This window comes from Salarias fasciatus, chromosome 11, assembly GCF_902148845.1.
Source record: "Salarias fasciatus chromosome 11, fSalaFa1.1, whole genome shotgun sequence".
In the NCBI taxonomy this organism is placed as follows: Eukaryota; Metazoa; Chordata; class Actinopteri; order Blenniiformes; family Blenniidae; genus Salarias; species Salarias fasciatus.
The window spans coordinates 18,863,400-18,887,828 of NC_043755.1; the positions used below are offsets into that span (position 1 = coordinate 18,863,400).

General features: G+C 45.1%; 2 protein-coding genes across 5 annotated transcripts; both read right to left on the reverse strand.

Annotated features, from left to right (window-relative positions):
- Positions 1 to 1,173: 1,173 nt before the first annotated feature.
- Positions 1,174 to 10,386, reverse strand: coq3 (coenzyme Q3 methyltransferase). Of its 2 annotated transcripts, XM_030102688.1 has the most exons (7): positions 10,131 to 10,386; positions 6,977 to 7,114; positions 4,573 to 4,672; positions 3,814 to 3,918; positions 2,640 to 2,903; positions 1,879 to 2,038; positions 1,174 to 1,645 (listed from the first exon to the last, which is right to left on the reverse strand). In XM_030102688.1, the coding sequence occupies exons 1-7, from the start codon at positions 10,307 to 10,309 to the stop codon at positions 1,473 to 1,475; spliced, it is 1,119 nt and encodes a 372-aa protein (XP_029958548.1). In that variant the 5' UTR covers positions 10,310 to 10,386; the 3' UTR covers positions 1,174 to 1,472. The 2 variants fall into 2 exon arrangements, with proteins under 2 accessions (XP_029958548.1, XP_029958549.1); XM_030102689.1 differs by lacking the exon at positions 3,814 to 3,918.
- A 2,696-nt stretch (positions 10,387 to 13,082) lies between these two features.
- Positions 13,083 to 19,900, reverse strand: pnisr (PNN-interacting serine/arginine-rich protein). Of its 3 annotated transcripts, none has more exons than XM_030102102.1 (12): positions 19,780 to 19,900; positions 19,171 to 19,279; positions 18,909 to 19,085; positions 18,561 to 18,799; positions 18,032 to 18,197; positions 16,821 to 17,011; positions 16,591 to 16,731; positions 16,397 to 16,496; positions 15,717 to 15,770; positions 15,130 to 15,324; positions 13,944 to 15,036; positions 13,083 to 13,433 (listed from the first exon to the last, which is right to left on the reverse strand). In XM_030102102.1, the coding sequence occupies exons 2-12, from the start codon at positions 19,256 to 19,258 to the stop codon at positions 13,400 to 13,402; spliced, it is 2,478 nt and encodes an 825-aa protein (XP_029957962.1). In that variant the 5' UTR covers positions 19,259 to 19,279; positions 19,780 to 19,900; the 3' UTR covers positions 13,083 to 13,399. The 3 variants fall into 3 exon arrangements, with proteins under 3 accessions (XP_029957962.1, XP_029957961.1, XP_029957963.1); XM_030102101.1 differs by having other exon boundaries at positions 13,944 to 15,039; XM_030102103.1 differs by lacking the exons at positions 13,083 to 13,433; positions 13,944 to 15,036; positions 15,130 to 15,324; ... (1 more) ...; positions 16,397 to 16,496; positions 16,591 to 16,731 and having other exon boundaries at positions 16,876 to 17,011; positions 18,625 to 18,799.
- Positions 19,901 to 24,429: the final 4,529 nt, after the last annotated feature.

Consider the following 24,429-nt stretch of genomic DNA (forward strand, 5'->3'; position numbering starts at 1 on the left):
AGCAACTGAACAGATTTGAGCAAAAAAAGATTGAGATTTGGTCATTTTTAAAATAAAGTTGAATGAGATGAAACACACAGATCTGAACACACACTACCTTAATAATGTGGAATAATTAAGGAGCCGATGGGAGACAGGATTCTACTCACTCTGGGACAACTTCTGAAGTGGAGGAAGACGTTCATCTTGACGCACGGGTCCTGCAGGTGAGTCTGGGATGTGTTTGTGGGGCATGCCGGGAGCTGGACGCAAACAACCTGAAGGCAGGCAGAAAAGAAAAGATCCCGCGTGACCCGACTCCAGGTCAGTGACAGCTGCGGTGTTTAAGGCGATGTCCCGGTGCGCCTTTAATCTCCATCCCGGCGATGCGCGCCGAGGACACGGCCGCAGCCAAGTGGCGCGCGCTCCTGCTGCACGCGGGAGCGTGCATTACGCCAAGGTGGTTTGTTATTGTACAGCTGGAGCAGCGTGGGAACATTTCAGTCCCTGGCAGGAGCTGAGCAGCAGTGAAACGGATTCAGTCACGTTCCCGATATAACAGAAAGTGCAGGTGGAGATCATCAATCCCATCCAGGAGGTTGTTTAATATCTGAGAGCACAGACCTCTGGAGTGTATTCAAACTGCTGCTGCTGCAAAGGAAATGTGACTTATGCACACATTTATCAACCATGTTATTTAAGAGCATCATGCAAGCATGACTTATTCCCGCCACAGGGAGAGATCTGCATTATATAACATTTCCACATGAGACCCATTATAATCCCAGAGGAAGGGAGCGCCCCCTCCTCTGTCAACTCGTAAGGCTTTAGCTTCTAAAAATGGAAAGGCTGCATATTTTTTGGCCTGCAACAAAGGTGACAAAACACTTACATTTTTGTAGATGTAGCCTATAAATGAAACTCAATCAGGATGATAAACTGAATATTTGGAATTATAATGCTTCTTAAAAGAAAATATTTTTCTATATTTGTACTAAAACAAGTTTCAAGAATTTCAGATTACTTCACTGTGTAATTATGATATCCTATTAAAAAGACAACCAATCTTCTGAACGAATTTTTGGAGATATTGCATATTTTTTTGGAACTACGACATGATTAAGATCATAAAGAATAAACCACCGACAGGAAATTTTCCAGTTTAAATTATCACAAAATACAAAATATTGCATTGCATACATTTATTTTTTTATCATTCTTGAAATGCTGAAGCATGGTGGAGCAGCTCAACACACAATAAAAGGAGGAACAGCTGCTTTGCACATGAAATCAAACATCAAATTGGTTCAACCTTCTGTTTCACTGCAGCAGCACAGTGTGGTCTCATTGTGAGCGCGGTTGGCCGACAATGGCACATCTGTCTCTTCCCTCCAATAAGCGGGGATGTTACGTCACATCTGTCCGGTGGGATGTCAGGCCTCGATCCTTCACAGTATGTTTTGATTCTCCGCCTTGTTCTTCGATGCGGTGTTTCAGCCGTGCGTGGCTGCAGCGTGAGTCTGCGGGTCGAAGCCGCTGTGGTCGATTTCGTCGGCCACTTTGACAGCGTGCAGAGCGTAGTTGATGGCAGTGCTGTTGGTCCAGGACCAGGCTCCTGACACCGGGTTGTACAGCATTCCTTTGACAGACTCTACCGAGAAACCATCTGTCGAAATGATACGGGGAACAACACAAACGCTTCATTAATTTGAATGGTTTTATACAGAAAAAAAGTACATATATTCTTATTGGCATGTGCTGCAAATGCACTTTGTGACTGTGATCAACTGAATATATTTTTTTTTAATAACACTGAATTTCACGTGAACAAACTTGCAAACTGGAAAGAAAAGAAAAAAAGTGTGACATTCTCCCAGTGTCGCTCTCAGTGGGGCTTACTGGACTCCAGGAGGCGCTCCAGATCCACTGGGCTGATGAACTTCTCCCAGTCGTGCGTCCCTCTGGGAACGAGGCGCAGCAGCTGCTCGGCCGCCACGATCCCCAAAGCGTACGACAGGTTGGTTTTGTTTATTGTCGTGATGAAGAGCGAGCCACCCGGCTGCAGACAGAAACACACAAAAGCCGCAGTTTGACTTGATTTCTAACTGCTGGGTAAACAGCGGATGTCATTCCTTACAGGTAGACACAGGTGAGACGTGCCAAGTTACCGGGTATTTATAGACTGGATTTATAGAGTCTGGAGGACAGAAGCCAGTGCATGAGACCGAAAGTAACCAGCCTCCAGGTTAAACTCGATCAAGCACGTGAACAGGAGGAGGAGGAGAGTGAAAGAGACAGCAGAGTGCAGCTCACAATGAATCCAGCAATGCAAGAATTGACATTGAAGCATCTCTGTCTACAGACCCTGAAGCAATGCACTGAGTGTTTTCAGCAAAAAAGAAAACAGAGAGCAAGAGAGATTTAGGAAAAAGGGCAGATAGTCCAGTCTTGCTAAATGGAGAAGCCTTAAATGGAGATCAGTCTTTCTTTGTTCCGTTCTTGACTGCTTTGACCCACTGACCTTTCTGCTAACCGTCAGTTTTTGAAGCTCAGCGTTCAATGAAGTCTCTCAACATTCAGAGCAAACTGCATATTAAATCAGGATGTGCTCAGATGAACATGGAGGCACGTGCGCTGCGTGAACGCCGCGCGGGACGCACCTTCAGCACGTGGCTGCAGCAGAAAGCAAACGTTTCCAGGTCGGCCAGATGCTCCACCACCTCGGACGCCACCACGGCATCGAACCGGGCCGATTCCTGCTCCTCCTCGCCGACTTCTCTCCCAGAGAGCTGCTCCAGGGTGCAGGCCTGGTAGGACACCCGCTCTCGGAGGTCCGGGTCGTGGGAGGAATGTAGCTGCGCCGTGCGGATGCTGTCCTCCACTGGATCGATGCCCAGCACGCTGGCTCCCAGGCGGCCCAGCGGCTGGACAGGAGAGGGAAGACAGGAGGGGAAAAGTATTTATATTCTGTCTGAAATTTTATTAGTGACTCTGTAATGACAATTAAGTGAGTGAATGTAAACAAGTTGAGTGTTATTTTTATTTATATGTATGTTTAATAATAAATTAATGGCACAATGCAGCTCAAAGTGCTTCATTTTCAGCTTTAAAAGCAGATAAGAACAAGAGAAGAAACCAGACAATATACAAAATATACCGAACAACTTAAAGTTGAGTTCAAAATGATTAAAATAAAACGGTAAGATTAAATATAAAAGACAACAGTTTAAGAGGAGGCTAGCTCAAATAAAAAGGCTTAAAGCTGGCTTTACAAGTTAACAGATGACAGCTGAAAAATATGAAGTGGTAAAGAAGTCCATGTTTTTGGTGCATAAAAGCAGAAAATAACTTCACCGCTCCGTTTATGGTTCATACTAGGAACATTTAATAATCTAAATGTGTAGTTTTTTTATATTTTCTGTTGGGCAGAAAGATGTTAATTCATAAAGTGCTTCATGAACAACAAAAAAGAAAGAAATCTAGTCCAATAGAAACAGGTGGCCAGTGTGGAGATGCTCAAACAAGCATTATATGTTCCCTCATTTTTGTGTAAGTGAGGACTCGAGCTGCAGAATTATGAACCAGCTAAAGTCTCTTTATGGACTGATGTGTCTCTCCTCTGTCCTCACCTTGGCCACAATCTTCAAAGATTCATGCTGAACAAGAGTTTTAGTTTATCCTCACTTTAATCCAGCCATGTCCTGTAAAGTTCCATTTGCAATCACTGAACTGTACTACTGCCTACTTTGTAATAAATGTGGAAACACTAAGTTAAAGTATTTTAGCCAATGAGCAGCTGAATAATACAGTGATTAATTTTGCTAAATAACCCACTTTCAAGCAGTGGCCTGAATTTCCCTGGTACACACACAGGTAGAAATGGACTGTCGTCCTCTCAGTCGTGTCTCTTGTGTTCAAAACACGTGCATCTCTTGACATCTGAAAATAGACATAATATGCACTCAATAAAGGTTAAGTGAACTATATTGCCCTCTTCTGGACAATAACTAAACCTCTGAGTGAGAACAGAGAGCTGCTGGCTCCCCCGAGGCTGAGATCAGCCCTCTCACAGCTGATCCCCTCTGATGGAAGGACTTACAGCGACAAGACACCCAGACACACAAAAACATCCACAATCTCAGCAGACACTTTTGAGCATTTTGTGTTGTGTGCATCCGTGTCCAAATACGACAACCTGTGTGACAGAGCTCTGCAGATACGGGACCTGATTTTGTCTTCCCAGATCACAGAAGAGAGCTGGTAGATCCTCAGCTCAGATGAAAGCTCTGTCCTGGCTGCCCGGCTAACAAACACATAAACAACTGTAAACGACCCACTGTCCCGTCCACCACACTGCGACCAGTCACGTCAAGAGGAAGCCAGAACCGGACTGACGTCCAAATGTGCCCTCTGAATATGAAGACCGCCACTGAGAGCACATATTTACAAACTTGCATCGCAGGGAAAAAAAAAAGGATTTGATGATACTTGAAAAGTGGCATTGCAATTGTAAAGCATCGGGGACACTGTGTGTGTGAGAGAGTGAGAGTGTGTGTGTGTGTGTGTGTTTTAGCTTGAGCTGGTTCTTTTTACCTCTGTGAGCAGGCCTCCTCCACAGCCGACATCCAGGATCCTCAGTCCAGTCAGAGGCTTCCCGGGGTGACACGCTCGGTGCACGTTCAGCAAATTATCCCTTCAACGGTTAAAACACACACAAAAAAAGAAAATCACATTCTTTCCACCTCCACATATTCGAAATTCTCTAAAACCACAACCTCACATTCACAATGAAAGTGCTGTGAGCACATGTGAGGCCGCGGCTGAGCAGAAACCGACGTACACACCATCCGCTGTCACCCTGCTCCACAGTCCGCCCCGAGCAACAGTGTCAGCCAGCTAACGACCACGAGTTACCCTCTGCTCCCTCCTCCCTCCTTCACACGCAGTCTGACAGCTGTCTGCCCCGGGCGGCCGACATGCAGAGCAGGCCGAGGATCTGCGTATGCATCACCCTCATTAAAGCTCCGCCGGGCCGCTCGGCCGCTCGTGCATCCATCGCACTGCATCAGCAGCACGTCGCCACGGCGCAAGAAGAGGCAGACAAGAGCCACACAACTAAACACTGTGTGTGTGTGTGTGTGTTCAGTCAGCACTCACAAAAAAAAATCTGTGTAAAATCGAGACAAAAAACAGCAATGATGTGAAAATATAAAAATAATATTAGAATTTCAATGTTACAAATTCTGTATTTGATGTCAAAAGATCATAAAAAAATAGAAATTACAAGAGGAAAAAGCTGAAAATGAAAAAAAATGCTTTAAATGTATTTTAATTTGTATTATTTTTATGGTGCCATATACATCTCTAGGATTACAGATACAAGAATATTTAAATTGTAGGAGTTTCCAACAATTTCATTATTGCAGTGAAGACTCCATGATGATGAGCAATATTTTCAGGTTTGGCAGCAGCATGCTGCCGATATATTCTTCACAAGTTAAGCTGAATTTTGCACTGGCCTGCAGTAACAGAGTCTGGAAGCTTTGCTGGCCAGCGTACAGTTCATTCATACCTGTAAATGATGCGACGCCGAAGGAGGCCAATAAATCTACCAAGACCGGAAAAGACATTTCACCAATGTGTTTGTAAGCAGAATGTCTTTTCCTTTTTTTTGTCTTTAATTCAGAGACGTTGTGCATCTTAAACTGTACAATGATCAGCATTAGAGCAACGAGGCACTAACCACGGTTATAGGCCTACAATTAGAATTTACACCTGCATGAAGTCCCTTCACTTATCAATGCCACACAAAACTGGACAACAAAGTCAGTTTTTTTCTTCTTCTTTTTTTTTTTATTACTACATTCTCCCACAGAAACCAATCAACATGTTCATAAAAGATTGTTACTTTATTTTGGAATGTGTGGTTTGGTGGTATTTCTGAGCACTTTCATTTATACTGATCATATTTCCATTTAGTAGATTTCCAGTTCATTCTCCAATTCTCATTTACACAGAAATTCCTGAAGGGCCGAATAGCTCTATGAAAACTGAATTTTTAAATCTCAAATCTCACACAGCCTCCCTACTTTTAAATGAGTGATGGTTCACAGTGTGTTTAATCAGCTCAGTGTGAAGATTTCTTCAAGCCATTTAACGGAACTCATTTGTTTCTGTTGTGAAATTCAGTTTAATATTATCTGTTGCATTAGAGTCAAAGGTGTGAACACATGATAGACCACTGAACAATCCTCAACTTGCCACACATGAAAAAAACATGACGCTTTTATGAATGTTTAAGTATAATTTAGTCCACTGATCACAGATTTTAGCTGCCAGATGGTTCACTGAAAGGTAATAAAAGTGAATTCTGCAGGCTGAAAGAGACTCGGATTTAAACAGAGACTCGGAGTTGAACCATCCCAGAGTGTAAAACATCCAGCAGCCGCAGCGGTGCTGCCGCATCCCATTTAGATTCCCCCCCCGAGGGCGGAGACTTATCAGGCAAATCAGCCACACTCAGCCACACAGGCAGGGAGGCTGTCAGGCTGTCACCATACACACACATCATCATCACCACCGCTGCCACGAGGCCCTCCGAGAGCGAGGCCCTCGGCTTTAAGGCTACCGTCATGATCGCGGCAGAGGGCTCCGACAGCAGATCTTATCAATCAAAACAGCCCGAGCCAGACCCCGCATCAAGCACATATGTGGCGCCGGAGCAGCTCCGACGCTACTGGCTGGGAACGTGCCGATGGTTGGAGCAACTCTGTCACTTGAAATTTCTGTAACATTTATGCATCCCTGGCGTGTTTCTCTCTTTTTTTTTTTTGCTGCAATCAAATGCCACAAAGCGGGACCTCCGTGGGTTATATGCTGACACGATTCATCGGCGCCTCTGCTAATCAGTCAGCGCCGCTGACAGCGGCTCAGACGTGACATGTTGGCATTAAAGAAACAGCAAGTATAGAAATGCACATTATGGACCAATGCATACCGTACGAACGGCACCCTCAGGTCATTCATGGCGTGAAGAGCTGCAAATTCCCCCCGTTCGTCCCACCACTTGCTGGCCAACGCCTGGAACCGCTTCACCTCATCTGGATCCACTGTGGACTGAGAGGCTGACCGAGCACTGCCCAACATAAAAAAACAAAAACAAAAACATGAACATAAAAAGAACTGGAAACAAACAAGTGAAACAATTATTTAATCATGACCAAATTCTCAATGGAATTATTTAACACCATATTAAGTAATCTTTACAATTCTCTTGAAGGGGAAAATAACTCGTTTACTTATTCAGTTTAAACCAAGCTGCTGGTTTACGAAGTCATGAATCTCATTCAATAGTTTTAGGGATTTTTAGTGCGTCTTCCTCTTGGAGGAGCCAGAGAGCTGCAAGAGGAGAAGCACAGCAGCATGAAATCTCAGAGGGTCATAGGGATGCTCATCTTCCTAGCATGAGTTTTAATTTTGAATTTTAAGATGAAATCATGGGAAAAAAACAGGGGAATAAAAGAATCAGTTTATTAAAGCTGCAAGCAGCCTTGAATGCGTCCTCGCTACTTGCAGGACTCTGACTGAGGCTGTCGGTTGTCATGTGTGCCTCAGGGCCGGACTCCTATCAAATGTCTGAAATTTGAGGACGGGCCGGTTATGTGGGCCTGTAATGTAGTTCCTGTTTGCAGCAGGTGGTAGAATGGAAGAGTGTCCATATTGTCGCTTGGCTGTCAGCAGGTCTGGACTGTGATGCAGTGTATAACGTTTGATGGGGATCGGATCACGTTCAGGTTCATACACTGCACTCCCGCTTTCACGGTGAAACGTCAAACTTTGTGAATATCTGAAGGCTTTGCTCTGGCTGTACCACAGAACTTTCATAACTTCTGTTCACCAATCCCTTTTGTATCAACTGGCCAACTTCACTCTCGGAACCTTAACCCTATTTCCTGTTTCCAGCAGGTGATCAGGTGAGCTCCCTCCAAGAGGAATTTTGAAATTTGGGTCCAAATTGGCCAAAATCTATTATAATGTTCGATATGTGTACCTCAGACTTTTTTTTTTTTTTTTTTTTTTACATATATGCCAAATTTCACAGCTCTAGTGTAGGCGAGCCGTGATACCAGGGCTTGATTTTCTCAAATTTGCAGTTGGTGCTGTTGAGTCATTCTGCCAATCCCATGTGTATTTCCCCCAAAATATCCAATTTTTTGCATGTGCAAAGTTTTGTACATTTTGGAGCATGTCTAAGTCGTCAAAAAAATACCCAAAAAAATTAATAAACAAAAGCTTAACTGTCACAAAGAATTTTTTCAATATTTCTGAGCAATTCCACAAGGTTCCCTAAATATTGTGTCACAACAGACACTTTCAGAACTGAATGTATTGTAAATGTAATGAATCTAAATTTAGAGTTTTTAGAGAAATACAAGTGAAACAGCTATGACAGTTAATTTACATTTATTTAATTTATATTAAAAGCATCTAAATAGCACAAGCTGGGTTTTATAATGTTTATAAATCCCAAATGCAGTGTGTTAAGCTCTGTTAGACAGTCCTGGAGTAACACAGTCCTGCTTTAAACCTTCTTTTACTCATATGGTTTCATTATTCTTGTAGGCAAGTCCTTTCGGGGAAGAAAGTTTCCTAAGGATTTGGAAGGAACAAATATGAATGTCAGTAATGCTTGATGGTGTCACGCTATCAATATAGAGATGAAACATTTACATTTGAACATTTTAATCATTTAAAAACACTGAAACAAAATCTCTTGTGGAAGTTAATAAGCGTAGCTTCAGTGCTGTGGTTTGACCTAAATCCAGACTGAAAATCATAAAAGCAATTTTCCTCTGCCACAAAAGTTTAGAGAGATCAATGCTGAACTGAAGAATTAAAGTGCTGAATGACATTTATGTGAGCAGTTACACATCTAGAGTTTCAGTGTAACTGGATCTCAGTGCTGCTTTCTACACAGATAAGAACGCACTGGCACTGCATTAAACTGAATTAAATCTCACTTGCAAGATGGGGACTATTTATCAATAGGTAATTATGAATTTAAGCATATGAAAACATATTCTTGTAAACTTGGCATTCCTGAAGGCGCCATCTTTGGACTCTTACATTTAAAATCTACATGCACCATCTGGCTGAGATCATGGAATATTACAACATCTCCCATTATAAACACACAGATGACACAGCTCTATATACCAGTATCAGTGAATGGTCACAGGTTTTTATTCCTGCTGAGCAAGAGCATAAATAAAACTGATTGGATGTATCAGAACTTTGTACGACTTAATCCAGAAAAAAGAGGTAAAGGCTAAAAATCAGCACTCATCCTGGCTCCATGTCACTATGTCAAATCAAGCCAGGAATTGGGGCGTAATTGTGGACCTGAAATTCTAAAACCACATTCAGACAATAACAAGATGAGTTTACTACCACCTGAAAAGCACTGGAAGAACTAAAGGACTTCTGAAGGAACTGGATTCAGAGAAAGTGTTGCTGTATTTATTTTTAGCAGGCTGGATCATTGTAATGGTGTGTTTACAGGTCTCGGTAAGATAAAAAAAAATCAGTTGGAGAGCTGCAGCTCATCCAGAGTCCTCACCAAAAGAAAGAGGGTGGAGCACACAACACCTGGGCTTCAATCTCTGCACTGGCTGCCTGTATGTCAAAGAATCCTCCTCAAAATCTTACTTCTGGCCAAAAAGCTTTGAAAGGTCTTGGGCCTAAATATATGTAGGATTTACTTTTAGAATATGAAACCTCCAGACCTCTGAGTCCCTCAGGAAGAATCTTAACCGTTTCAATCACAAGTGCTTTAATTTCTGCACTCCTCACCTGTGGAACAATTCCCTGAACACCTGAGGACTGCTGACAAGCGCACTTCTTTTAAATCAGCTCTTAAAACATCTATTTTCTCAAGATCTCCAATAAACAATAGATTTGTACCCATTTTGTGAATTTCCCTGTGCCTAAATTGTGCTTTATAAACAAACTTGCATGGTCCTTCAAGCTCAATCTACTCAATATGTGCGCGAACGTCCATTAAAAGAGCAGGTATTATCCGTCTACTGGGGCATGATTTCATTTCATTTCATGAAAGTTAAGTCCTATGATAGTTCTTCTGTCATATCTACCAGGTTTGACGGTGCGGAGCCCGGTGCTCGCTCCCCGGAGCGGCGCCCCTCTGCAGCCGCCGTGTGCGCTCCTCACGCACCGCAGTCCAGCTGAAGCCGCTCCGTCCCGACCCGCAGACAGAGCTCCGCTTCCGGCTGCACAGCCCCAGCATGGCCCGGCCGAACTTACTGGAGAACATGCTGGCGACCTGTACGGTGCCTGTCAGGTGTCAAGGTCCTCACTCGACCCAAACAATCCCCAGCCTCCTCCTCCTCTTCTTCTTCTCTCAGTTAAATGTATCACTTCTTCTTCGGCTGTGAGATACCAGCCGCTCTCCAGCGAACTTTTACATTACTGCCATCTACTGGACGGTGCTGGTCATTGTTCTTCAACTGAGCGCTTGAGCAGGGGTAAAATTGACCACCAGCACCCGTGCCTAGGTGGATTCTACCCTAAAGTAATATTGAATGTTTGCATCAGTTGCTATGAAAACAACTTCAGAAACTTCGAAAAAATAAAGTAACACCAAGAGTTGACAGAACAGCTGGAAGATGGAGACAATTCACTTGTGATGATAAAAGGGTGACAGAATAACATTTGAAATACTTCTGTTAATCAAAAATTTGAACAGGTTTCAAGGAATATTGCATTAAACTGCATTGTGAATGCATTGTTGCATGTTGGACAAAAGGTTTGATGGAATATGTAACCTAGGTACCCTGACAGACAGTTCAATTGTTCCATTTCCTTGCTTAATTATTTGCAGACAAGAATGACTGAATGGCACTTGGACATGACACCAAAAAAAAGAAAGAAAAAAAACTGTCTTCCTTAATGTGAATACAGTTCTGATGATCAAACAGCTTTTTATTTAGATTTTATTAGACTTTATTTAGATTTTAAAAAATGAGCTTATATGGTATGTAATATCGAGATATGAAGCTTGGGCCATGTGCAAAAAGAAATGGCAAGAATCTTAAGTTTCCTCTTCCCTGCAGGTATAGCTCATGAAAGTATTACAATTTATTTGCCCTGCAGTGGCTGTTCTTCTCTCTGATGAAGCCACCACAGCACTAGTAGGCAGGGCGGATCGAGCAGCAGCCTCATCCATCCTCATCCATCCACAGGCTGCTTCATCAGCCACCGGAAGCTGCCACAATCAGCGCAAAGCCCTGCTGGGACGCAGCCGCTGCTCCAACTTCCTTGTTTGGATTGGCATCCCTGCATCCAGGGGAGGGCAGGAGACATGGGCAAGGGTAAAGACCTGAGCGACGACGTCAAAAACCAAATCGTCGCGGCCAGGAAGCTGGGTCGCAGTCTGTCCGAGACGGCGCGGCTCGCGGGCTGTTCCCGGGCGGCGGTGGCCAGGATCTACCAGCAGTGGTCCAGGGATGGGAAGATCGGCAGCCGCCGCCAAGGGGTGGGCCGGCCGAGGCTCATCGACAAGCGGGGGCTGCGGAGGCTGTCCCGGCTGGTGCAGAACAACAGCACGGCCACGGTGGCGCAGGTAGCGCAGCACTTCAACGACGGCTACGGGAAGAACGTGTCGGAGCACACGGTGCATCGCGCGCTGCTGCGCATGGGGCTGCGGAGCCGCAGGTCAGCCGCCCTGCCCGCCCTGACGCCCGCCCACTGGCAGAAGCGGCTGCAGTGGGCCCGGGAGCACCGCGGCTGGTCCCCGGAGGACTGGAAGAAGGTGGCGTGGTCCGGCGCGTCCCGCTTTCTGTTGCATCGAGCGGACGGGGGCGTGCGCGTGCGTCGCGAGTCCGCGCAGGATATGGCACCGGCGTGCACCGTGGAGAGGAGGAAAGCCGACGAGGACAGCGTGACGCTCTGGGCCATGTTCAGCTGGGAGACGCTGGGATGCTGCCTCTGCCTGGCGGACGGCGCGGCCCCCGCCGCCTTCCTCAACGTCGCCGCTGACCACGTCCACCCCTTCATGTCGGCGGTGTTCCCCGACGGAGGGGGCATCTTCCAGCAGGACGCCGCCCCCTGCCCCACCGTCCGGGACTGGTTCGACGAGCACGCGGACGAGTTTAAAGTGCTGGCCTGGCCTCCCAACTCCTCGGACCTCAATCCCATCAGTCACCTGTGGGACGTGCTGGAGGAGCACGTGCAGTCGGTAACGGATCCGCCCCGCGACGTGGAGGAGCTGAAGGACCTGCTGGTCAGGTCTTGGTATCTGACCGCGGTGGACTCCTTCAGGGGGGCGGTGGAGGCCATGCCCGCGCGCATCGCCGCTCTTTTAGAGGTGGGCGGGGTCCCGGCCGGTCCCGATGGTTTGGCGCAAAGACATTCAATCACAGCGGACTGCAGATCTGCTAAAGACGAGACTGTAGGCGCTGAGGCCGAGTGGTTGGCGAACTACGCCTTCAGTTTGTGCCAAAGTAGCTTATTAGCAGGGGCGTATGGAGAGGATCTGGACTTGGGGGCCCAAAACGAAGCCGGGTTGGTGTGGGGTGGCCACGGCTCTGCAAATACTAATACTGTGTGATCAAATATGTAACTAAAGATGCTGAGTGCAGGATCAGGTTATTGCACAAGTGACTTCAGTTTAGTAGACATTACAGTCACTCTGACAACCACTCCATTGAGATAAAATCTTGGTGCCTTTGCAACAAAATTAAAAAAAAAAAATCCTATTTCTTATCGGGGAGCATACAGTGTATTGTTTAACAAGCTGCTAAATACTATAATTTGTGGGAATAAATCTGCTAATCAGTGATCATTTCTACTGCACCTTTTATTATTAACTGAGCTGTGTTGAAGATTGTTCTGGCACTTGAAACTGAACTATCAGAACTGTAATGATTGCCTACTATTGCAGTTTTTAATTTTTCTAGAATATTCTAATAACCCCCATTCCACCTCATGGTATGATGGAAATTATTGGACCCACAGATATAATAGATTTTTCTATTACTATGTCCATGTTGTACGGTGTTTATTTAATGGCATTAAGACCAAAGACATGGAGAGTGAAGAGAGACAAATTTTATTGGACATTTACAATAATGTTTGGAAAAATGTGAATCCTGTTAAGTTTTAAAATGGAACAACTTGCCTTTTTAGTGTCTCAATAAATTTTGCAAAATGATACCAATGAAAGCTCCTACCATTCGAAATGTGTCGTTTGCCAGTCACACTTTAAAAAGAACATATTTACAATGAAAGAAATGTATGACGGGAGGGTTTCACCTACACAACTGCCTCTACAATGAGACAAGGCTGCTCAACTCATGGAATTTAAAATGGTAAAATGCACAGATCAGGGTGTTAACTGTGCTCCTCAGCGTCTGCTACGACGGGAGGGGGACGTAGACCTGAAAGAGAGGCGTGGAGACGACATTAATACTGCACCAAGCACACTTTCCACACACACACTACAGAATACAGGCATGCAAAACAGCCCGCCCCACCATACATGCTGCCAAAAGCATTTAATAGCGTTTAACAGCACTAAAATGTTAGGTTCTGTCAATTCTAGAAAGGAAATCTATCCTGCAGAGAAGAGTGCAAAGCCACATGAGCATTTCTACAGCTTTTTTCCAACTAAGTCACATTTAATTAAAGGTGCTAAGAGAGGATTAGATGAGGCAACACTGCTAAAATGTAAACTCAGTTAAATTAGGCACATCGGAAATTTGCATTTGACAGATAAAGTGGTTACGACAGATTAACACTCTTTATTGTATCAGAGTTGGCACAGGTAAGCACGTGGCTGCATTTGACAGTTTTACTCGGGACATCAATTCAAAGGACTCCAGAGAAATCACATTAATACAAATGAGAAAATACATTAGGTATAAAAAGAGGAATAAAACGAATACTACCTTGATCGCGACTTAGACTTGTGTTTGCGGCTTGCCTTCTTACCAGACTTGTGAGATTTTTCCACCGACCTTGAGCGACTACGTTTGGATTTTTTAGACTTCTTTTCCTTGCTAACTTCAGGGGAGGGGGATCTACTGGAGTCAGAGTCTGAGTGTCTCTTGCTAGCTTTGGCAGAGCCCTTCTTGCTGGCTTTGCTGTCTTGCCGAGAGCGTTTGTCACTATGAGAGTCTGTGCATGAGTCGCTATCTTTCCTTTTCTTTGATTTGCCATTCTCCTCTGCAACTGCAGAGCTGCCTTTCTCCCTTTCTTTCTCTTTGGCCTTGGGCTTTTCTTTCTTTTTGTCCATTTCTTTGTCCCTGTCCTTGTCTTTATCCTTCTTTTTCTTGTCCTTTTCATGGCTGCGACTCCTGTCCCTTCTCCGCTCTCTGTCTTTGCTGGAGGCTTTCTGCTTGTGTTTGCTGCTGCGACTGTGGCTGCCGTCCCTGCGCTCCCTGCTCCTTTTCCTCTCCTTGTCCCGGTCTCTGTCTCTGCTGCGACTGCGGCTGTCTCTGCCCCGGCCTCGCCCCCTGTCTCTCTCTCTGGATCTAGACCTGCTTCTGCGGCTCCTGCGGTCTCTGGAGTCGCTGCGGTCTTTCTTGTGGCGGCTGGGCCGCTCCGCGCTGCCCCTCCTCCTGTCCCTGACCTTCTCGCCGCGGTGCCTGTGGGAGCTGTGGCTGCGGCTGCGCCGCCGGGCCTTGTGGGAAGAAGAGCGGCTACGCCTCCTTTTCCTTCGCGGCGAGGAAGATCGCGAGGAGCTGCGGGATGACGCCGAGGAGGACGAGGAGGAGGACGAAGAGCGGCTGCTGCTGTGGCTGGAGGTGGAGCGGGAGCTGCTGCTGTGGCCGTTGGCAGGGGAGTCGCTGGCTCCTCTGGCCGGCCGCTCCTTCCCTCGGCCTGAGTGCTTCACCTCGCTACCCTCTCTCTCACTACGGGACCTACGCCTCTCTGCTGAGGGCTCTGCCTCCCTCTCCTTGACTTCCTGCTTGTGTGCATTTTCTAACTGGCTGTCTTCGTATTCTCCCCTTTCCCTGCTCAACCTCTCCTTTGCCATCTCTTCTGTAAAACACAGAGAAAACAGATTAAAAAAAAAAACAGTGGCGTCAGTTAAGAGAACACACTACACAACTTTGCATTTTCAGCTCTCACCTCGTGCGAGCAGAGCCTCCTGAGCTTGTTTTTCTTGCAGCTGCTGCATCTCCCGCTCCTTCCTGCGGAACGCGTCCTGCTTCTCCCGGATGCGGTGGCGCAGCTCTTCCTCGTCTGTGTCGGAGGACTCGGATCCTCGAACGCTGCGGCCATCCTCATCCTCACTCTCATCTGAACCATAGTCACCGAGCCCGCCTGCCACAACAGATCCCCCGCTTGTTGAGTGTTGGGAGGGCGGCAAGCTTCATTCCAGCACTCAGGTTTCAATTATGAAACCACTCAATCCAAACCCAAGGTCTCACAGGAAAGGCACTTAACCTGCATAGTTTAGTATTTCCCACTATGAAGCCTTTTGAAATCAAAATGCATACATACAGCTCTGCAACAGTTTAAACACTCATGGAAATGCTTTACATCTGATTGCATGCTTCCAGTATCAAAGCCAGAGGCCACTTGTGTCTAAGCCACGTGGGTGCTGAGTCTTGTGTAAACAGCTTTCCCCGCAATCCTAATATCGCCTCGTCATGATCTAAAAATAAAGCCCATGTTCCTTCCCTCCCCCCAGTGACAGAAAAGGGGATACTCACTGAGACCAGTCAGAGAAGCCAGTGCACTTGACTGTGCCAGCTGTTTTGCAGGAGCTTTGATTCACATCAACAACAGGAACAACATGTTAAAACACATACTGCCATTTTCTCAAAGGTAAGAGAGCCGCTAGAAGGGGGTCACAGATCAAGCACGATTCACAAGAGCTGCCGTTGGTAACAAAAGTAAAAATAAATAAATAAATAAATAAAATAAAATAAAAAAAATGGAGAAGAGAGAGAGGGTTAAACAAACAAACGGCTGTCACACAATCCAAGTCAAACAGTCGAACAGGACGGAAAGAACCAATCTGTACTAATGCACAGTCACTTCAGTGGAGGAAGTCACTTGGGTTTAAAGGTGCGTGCTGGTCACAGTCAGTGCTGAGACTTCATTCAGTCATACAGCTTTTCAGCCAGACCTTCAATACCAGGGTGAAGAGGTTTCCAAATACTGTTAATGACAGACATCGCTCTGCTCTCTCCATCTGATGCATTAGCAGAGAATGGTTGAAAATGCATGTCAAACATATTCCCATGTTTGCTGCCAAATCGCCCTTTTAGAGGGCGTGAGTCATTTAAAGAGGTTGGATTTGACCAATTTGATTCTGTCCATACTTTAAACATATCGTCGTGGTGACGAGCAGGGATGATGTATAAACCAAAGAAAGACAAGAGCAGACCTCGAGTGGCTTTTCTATGAGTCTCTCTGGCTACGTGCAGGATTTCTTCATTCGTCACCTCGAGAAGAATCTCCGTCAGGAGAGTTTTGGTGATGACCATCTGAAAAGACAAGGAAAACGCATGACCGTGGCATCAACCGCTCCTATTGGAGACGTTTGCTTTCAGTTTACGTAACAATCCTAATCAAACTGACCAGCTGGAACTCTTTCTCCTCCTCGGTCATTTCAGGCTCGCTGTCTTCTGCAGGAGGCGAGGGACTGCGGCCAGAGAACTCCTTCTTTATGGAAACCTTCTCCTCCTCTTCATTATCATCATTCCCCTCATCATCACTGTCCTGGTGGAGACAGAGGCAGCAGCATAAATACAGTGAAAAACAGCGGTGTTGGGTTATCCTGTAGTCCAAGTCAGAAATGGGTTACTTACAAATTTACTCTTGCGGGGTAAACGCGGCCCGTCACCAGGTTCGTCAGCCTCGTGATCTTTGATGTCGTCTTTTGTCATTTCTGAGCGCTCCTTCTCCATTCGCTCGCGCTCCAGCTTCTTCTGCTTCTCCCTGTCCATCTTTTCAAGACCCTCCCGGATCCAAGCGGGCAGTGTTCGTCTTTTGACGGCATCTGAAGACGAAATTCAGGGTCAGGATGAGTCGGGCTGATAGCTAAACTTTATTTTCAGCACTTCTGAAAACTTCAACGCTGTTGTTTACAAGTGTAAATTGATGTTTTGAATCTGTTTTATTTTCTGTGCAAAACATTTGAATAAAGAAGAGGCTTGAAAATTGACCCTGTGAACTGAAGTATGCAAGCTTGATCTTATTAATGATGATTTCAGCAAAAAAACGCTGAGCTGTGTTCTTGCGAGGTCAGCTGCACTACATTCAAGTTTTACAGGACCTTTTAAAATTAAAATACTGTTCAAAAAGCAGACATAAAAAGCCTGTTTATCACTCCAGGAGGTTGAATAATTGTTGAAAACAACAAGTAAGCGTTAGACCTTTTTACCCAGATGTATGGACATATAAACGGTTTATGATTAGGATGTAAATACCAATTTTCTGGGTGCACTTCATGCTTTGTGCCTTGTGGAGCTGCTGAAATGCCTGAATGAAGTTTTAAATTAATGAAGAGAAAAAGTATTCATTTGAAATGAATGCTCAGGTAAGTAACGCTGGATAACACAACACATAATAAATTATATATGAAATGAACAAGTGAGTTAAAACACCATTACTATTTAGTCAAAATGGTGGGTAAAAATGTGCAAGTGTGAGGAAACTGAGTCAGGGCATCTGTAAAACCTGCAGCTCCTGCAGGGTATTCCTGCTCCGCTTGGCTGGCTACCTAACAGAAATAGCCACTGCTGTTTGTGCAGGTTAAGCAATACCCCGCAGGGGATCTCCAGGTGGGGGGGGGGCTTTGTTAATCTCTCACTGACATGTATTACCCATCTGAAAGTATCAGCACATCAAACACACCCTCTTGAGAATTACGCAGACAAGCATGCTTCAAAAATTGTCCAAGAATGAAATTACAGACTCAGACTCTGGATACCGTGCGTTTGCTGGGTTGAGCTACAAGAATACACAAAAACATAAAGCATAAGATCTCATAAGAAGCTCGGTTCAGTTCCTGACTCACCTAATGGAGCTGGGGTCTCGGGCTTGACAGGGAGCTGGATGGGGGATCTGGGCCGGTCTCTGAACCCAGGGGTTCTGGTATCCCGTCTGTTCTGAGGAGGACCCTGCCAGTACGGGGGGTGGAAGCCAGCAGGTGCCGGGGGGTTGAAGGTTGAAGCTGCTCCATGCTGCGAAGAGAAAAGAGACATTGAAAATGAAAAAGGTAGTTCCAACTACTGTCTTCTTCTTTTAGAAGACTGAGTTGTTACTTTAATCTTTGCTAGAACAAGTTGACTTAGATTCATCCAGCACTTGTGACTGGGACTTAAAAAAAAAAAAAGTTGAAAAAGTATTCAAAATAAAGCTTAAAAGAAATAATACCAAACCATGCTGGATCCTCAACAAGCCAACACTTTTCACTGCAAGCAATGATTGATACACCTAGAGGCTTGGAGCCGGCACAGTTTCTATGAATGGCGCCTTCTGGTTTTACTTGGCTGTTACATTTAAACCAAAACGGTTCAACAGTTTCTACTGTAGCATCTGCATACCTGATAATCAAACTGGTTCATGGCCATGGGGGCCATGGCGTAGCTGTCGGGCTGTGCCCCATACCCATGGCTGTTCTGGGGGTAAACCCCGCGGTGGGTCTCAGAGTTGAACTCCACGCTGTCCTGGCTGTTGCTGTCCTCACTGGGGTTCACCACTTCCATTGGTCCCGACCCTGGAGGATTCCATGTCTGATCAGGGGGTGGTGGAGGAGGAGGGGGCTGGCCATGAATCCCCCACTCTATTGATGACATAATATCGAATGAAGAAAAAAAATAAAAAATGGAATGGAGGAAGTGGGGAAATGTGTATGAATCCTAAGCCAGCTGAGATTCTTTTCTCCACTTTACCTGGCTGCCACATTCTGCCAAATGCTGAGTCACCCTGGAAGGTACCGTGATTGCTCTGTCCAACAGGTTCAACACTGGGGATGTCCTGTCCATTGGGCTGTATGCTCGGCGGCTCTACTCCCGTTGATTCTTTCTGGGCTATCCATGCCTGTGCCAGGGCAGCCCAGTCTACTTGACCTTAAAAAACATTACAGACAGACATGAAGTAAACATTTCACCTTCCATTTGAGGCGTTTCTGCTTCATGTGCATCCCTCACTCACCGGGATCCTGCTGGTGCTGGAAGGACTGCATCCACTGCTGCTGGCTCAGAGGCCACTGCGGCCAGGGCTGCCCTCCCTGGTCCCACATCACTCCTCTCCGGAGTCACACCTGAAACATCCACAGCAGGGAGTCAGCTGCGAGCCTCTCACTGACATTACATGAACTGGCCGCGTCTTTGAGTAGTACGTTTATCTTTAAATCAACCCACTGAAAACGGCATCAGCTTTTGATGTAATTGCTAATTTTAGCACACCTATCCGGCTACCGTGTTAGCGATCCCGGCTAACTGGGCATCATATCCCTCTAACTAGTCAACGCAGACACTGTGGGGCGCGGAGGTGTTGTGAAACGTGAAACGGAGATGAATTTAATGTCGGTTAATTCAGGGAGTCCTGCAGCTGTCTGGAGGTCCTGCGTTGAGGAGCTGAGGAAACTCACCCGAGCTAACAGAAGCTAATGTTAGCCACGCTAACTTTGAGGGCTAGCAGAGAGAAATACAGTAAATCCCAACCTCCAGACACGACTTGTCTTTGCAGTAAGGTTATGTTTTTACGGGGAGGTGTGAGGGAAAATCACGTGCACACTGCTTGATGTAACATAACTCCCACCTTTTAGCAGACACTTTCCTCTCCGGCGATGCGGCTTCGATTCAAAATGGCGGCGCTGGGGAACCGTTCGGAGGAAGTGTTCGCCGAGGCTGAGCTGCATTCAGGGACTGTCGGGACTTTATCCATACGGAGTTTCAGTGGATAGCTGTGAATTCAGTTTGCGGAAAAACAAAATATCCATTCCCCCGAAGGCTGGAATAAGACCGAGACAACAACATTAGATGTGCGAACTGTCCTTGTCCAATTCGCAGAAACTTGCTGTATGTCCACCTCCGCGGGCGATTTGCACTGCCCAAGGAAATCAGCCAGTCCTACTAAAATGTGGACTTGTACGAGGAGCCCGCGAATGCAGCACATTGGACAGCCCAGATGCTGTGATGTGAGATGAAACAGAAAAGTGAAAGATGCAGTTCATAAAAGTTACATGGATGCATATTTCTTCAAAGCAGCCAGTGTGATAATCTTGAAGTCTTATTAAATAAAAATACTCCTTCTGTGTCATGCTTTAACTGATCAACAGTTTTCATTGAGGTGAAATCTACTGGTTCATCATCTCAAATTTGATTATTTTCTTTATTCCAATTTTAGCCTCAGCATCTGTGTAGCTATATAGTTTAAAGTTGCTATGGGCCAATTGGTAGAGCAAGTCATCTCCCAATCGACGACAAACAAGTTTATCTCGATGCATGGGAGCAATTAAATGGATGAATGTAACTGATCATGTAAAAATTACATAAGCAGTGTTGAAATGCACCATATAAGTAAAGTAAATTGTTTTATCTGGAGATATTTTTGGAGGGAAACCTCACACAGCATCGTCCACACTACTTTTTTTTTTTTTTTTACACCAGGTCTGAATTCTTGGTTGAAGTTTGAAGAGAGACAGACAATAACACATGCTGACATATTTAGGGTCCTCAATTGGTCTCAAACTGATATTTTTGGGCTCTGAAAGGAAACCAGACTCCTTGGAGAACACCTGTGCATAGGGAGAACATGCAAACTCCATCAGAAAAATGCCCAAAATCCAACTCAGACTTGAACTTGTGACCTTCTTGCTTCTTTTTCTCTATACTAACCCTTAAATCACTGTGCCGTTACATGGAGGTGAATGTGATTCACTCATTCAAAATGACCGCCGCTTTTCAGGTTAAGAACTTGGCAAATTTCCTCTCCTACACAAACACACAGATTCCTCTCATCAAGTTTGCTAGGAGCCGAGAAAAAAAGAGAGCTTCCATCAGTTTCTTCATGAAACACTCTCAAAATATTGTCTGGTCAGTCATCTATTAAGGCTGAAAATGATGGTACTCCTCTATCTGGCTGTGGTCAATAAATGCGAACACCAACATGAACAAAGATGCGGATTTTATGAGTGTAAGAATTCTATGGACTTCATTTGATTATCAGAGAGAAAATCAAGATGTTTTTTTTGCATAGTCAGGATATGCATCAGCTGATGTTCCAGTTTTTTTTAGGTGCAACATGTTGTGCGTCAAGCTACACCAGCATTATTTCACTTTTTTTCACGATTTCTCTTTGTGCAAAGACACAAATTGATGCTGAGCAATTTAGAGGTGACGCAGTACTGAAGACATCCTCCAGAAGAGGCGGAGGATGCAATTATTGTTTGAAACACTTAACTTATTACTCCACGTTATTCGACCCCTCTCCGCTTTCATATCGACTCCCTGTTCGTTTTCTTCAATGCTTACATAAAGTCATTCTGATGACATTTGAGATTGTTTTCATGAACACAAAAATGACCATCATCCCATACCCAAGTGTGGAAAAAAAAAGTTGATCTTACAGCACTGAGTTATTGGATTTTTGGTCTTCGGCAAAAAATGTGAACTGGTCATCGGAAAGTGAAACAGAGAATATAGAGGCTTTAGACGCTGAGAATTACTGTCCTTCCTTCTAAAGTGCCTTCAGCATTGTCAGTCGTGACGGTTTGTGCCAAAAACTGCATGATCCAACCCAGCAGTCAGTTTGTGTCACGCCTTTTCAAAACGTTATTAATGGTGTGTAACAGGGGGTTAGTCTGAACATCACGGCTTGTAGTACAAATGCTTCTGTTCATCTTTTTTCAGATGACACTCATAATTGTGCCGTTTCTCTGGCTTTTCAGCAATTACAGCAAGTGTTCAATGTCATTCAGTCACAGCCAGAGGAACTCAGGCTTCTGTCAAACGCAGATAAATCTAAGGTCGCTGCTCAACAAAAAGAAAGTGCCTGCTCCTGTAGCTTTTATTGTGACCTCAGAGGTTTCCTGCATTGAGGTTGTGTCCTTTTACAAATATCTGACTGTTACGGCTGATGAAAACTTGACCTTTAAAGTTCATGTTGATTATCTTTTGAAATTAGGTTTCTTCTTTGGAAATAAATTAAGTTTTCCTTTCATTACTAAGAAATGGCATGTTGCTGCAAGCTTTGTCCCTTTTTTCCAGTAAAGTGACATTTTATTTTGAATGCCTCACCAATAATCTTTATTAGGCTCAGCTCCTCACAGCGACTGAAGATTTCTAACTTCTTACCCATCATTGCACTTTCAATACTATCATTAAACACACCTTTACATTGGCTCAACCTCATCTATAAATCCTTTTTTTGGCATGTTATCCCCACATTTGTCCACCTGTAATGTTTCTTAAACACACTCATCACAGCCAACCGAGCTGAAAATCTCCAATTTGATCCCAACTGTGATTACAATGTCAGACTGGAAAATTTCAAGAAAACATATGAAGGCTCACATACACGAGTGTTCTTGTATTTTGATTTTAATAGTCTTTAACTTTATCTAAATTTGTGTCTGTGATTTAAATACAAAAAAACCCCAGAAAACTCTTATTAAAAGCAATATACTGTATACATTCTTGGTTAATCAGTGGTTATGTTACCTAGGTCTCTGGTTTCAAACGCAGCAATAATCACCTGCAGCTAAAAGCATCAGACGGGCGATATCAGAGGACGTGATACTGAAACATTCTTATTAATAAAAGGCAACAGGACTTGGTAATGGTATATTTGAATGTTTTACTGCTTTCACTGACACCTGTTTTAGGGTGCAGCACACTGTGACATATCAGAGTTAAAAAGCAGTTTAACAGCCTGGTTGAAAAGTCACTCCCAATTCTTATGATGAGAAATCCAACATTTCCACAAAGAATAACTAATGTGGGTATTTGGAATGTTATTTTTCCGCTCATTAACATCTCCAACATGTATTGATGGATGTATGATAATCTTCTCTGGTCACACTGGTTGAACATGAAACAGGCCTGAATCTCAGGCCACACTGCGCTCTGGATCATAATCCAGCTGGGCACTTAAAAAAAAAAAACACATTTAATGAAAGAAAAGTTTAAATATGTGCGCTTCAATTGCAATTACTCTGACTCTTTTATTCAAACTGCCCACCATTAGTCTGGGAATGTTTATCAGACCTACCTCCCTATTTCATTTAATTCACACACAATGGACATGGGGCCTTCATTACAAATGAGGTGCATCTGCCCACTTCGCTTGTTTTATTCATCAACCATAAACATTAACAGACGTCCTTCCCAGAAGAACTCAAACAAGAGAATCTGTGACAGAAACATAGATGTTTTTGGCCTGAAATGAGAGCAGAGGCTGCGCTCAATGATGGTCCACTACTACAAATTGATGAGACTGACTGAAGTGAACCAGCTGCTGCTTTTCTATTAACACATAATTACATGGTTTGGTGATGTCCCGCTTGTGTGGCTGCTCTGCACCGCACAGCCAGATTCCCTCAAAATATGTCTGACATATATTTCTAACACATGCGTGCTTTAATAAATGACACGCAGGTGTGGTGCGTTCATGTGATACCTCGGCGTTGTGATGCGAATGCACTCTGAAGCCGGGGGGCCCCGAGGCATCAGCAGTCTCGGCGTGTGGACGTTCGCACGAGAAAACGTGGCGTTTTGGGGGGCGAGGACGTAGGTGAGGCTGATGGCAGCTTGCATGGTGAGAGCAGGGAGGAATGTAACCTCCGCTGCTGGTAGATGAGCGCTTCAGCAGCAACCTATTAGTTTCTTACAGCTGTCAGCCATACGGGGGGGGAAGGGTGCCTTTCATTAAGTGAGATTAAATCACAGCGAATGCTGCAGCAGCATGTCCTCCAGCCAAGAGCCCCCCCCCCCCCTCCCCTCCGTTCACCCACAACCTTAAAAATAGAGAAATACATTTCAGAAAAGATTTGCTCTCCTTGTTGGTGGCGGCCTGACAACCTGTTTTAAAACGCCGCAGCGGCACGGCCGGGGTGTCGCGGCGTGCGGCGGCGTGCGGACGTGTGAGGCGATGTTTCTGGACGTTGCCCTTTTCCCAGATCCCACACCCACCTCTCCTTCACCAGCTCGCGACATGTTCTGGAGCAGTCCCGCTTCGCACCCGTCAGGCCCGATAACGGGCCCGGATGGGCTGAGTGCGGCGAGGCGGGATCGGCGGTGACAGCCGAGAGGGACGCTTGACGGCATCTCGCTTCGGGGAGAGAAACGGCGTGACACCGGCAGCACGACGGGCGGAAAAAAGAACTTGGGATCCATCGTGATCTGTCTTCTGCTCGTGCTGATGCACGGTGCAACATTGGAAAAAGAAGAGTAACAAAGTTTAACGGTT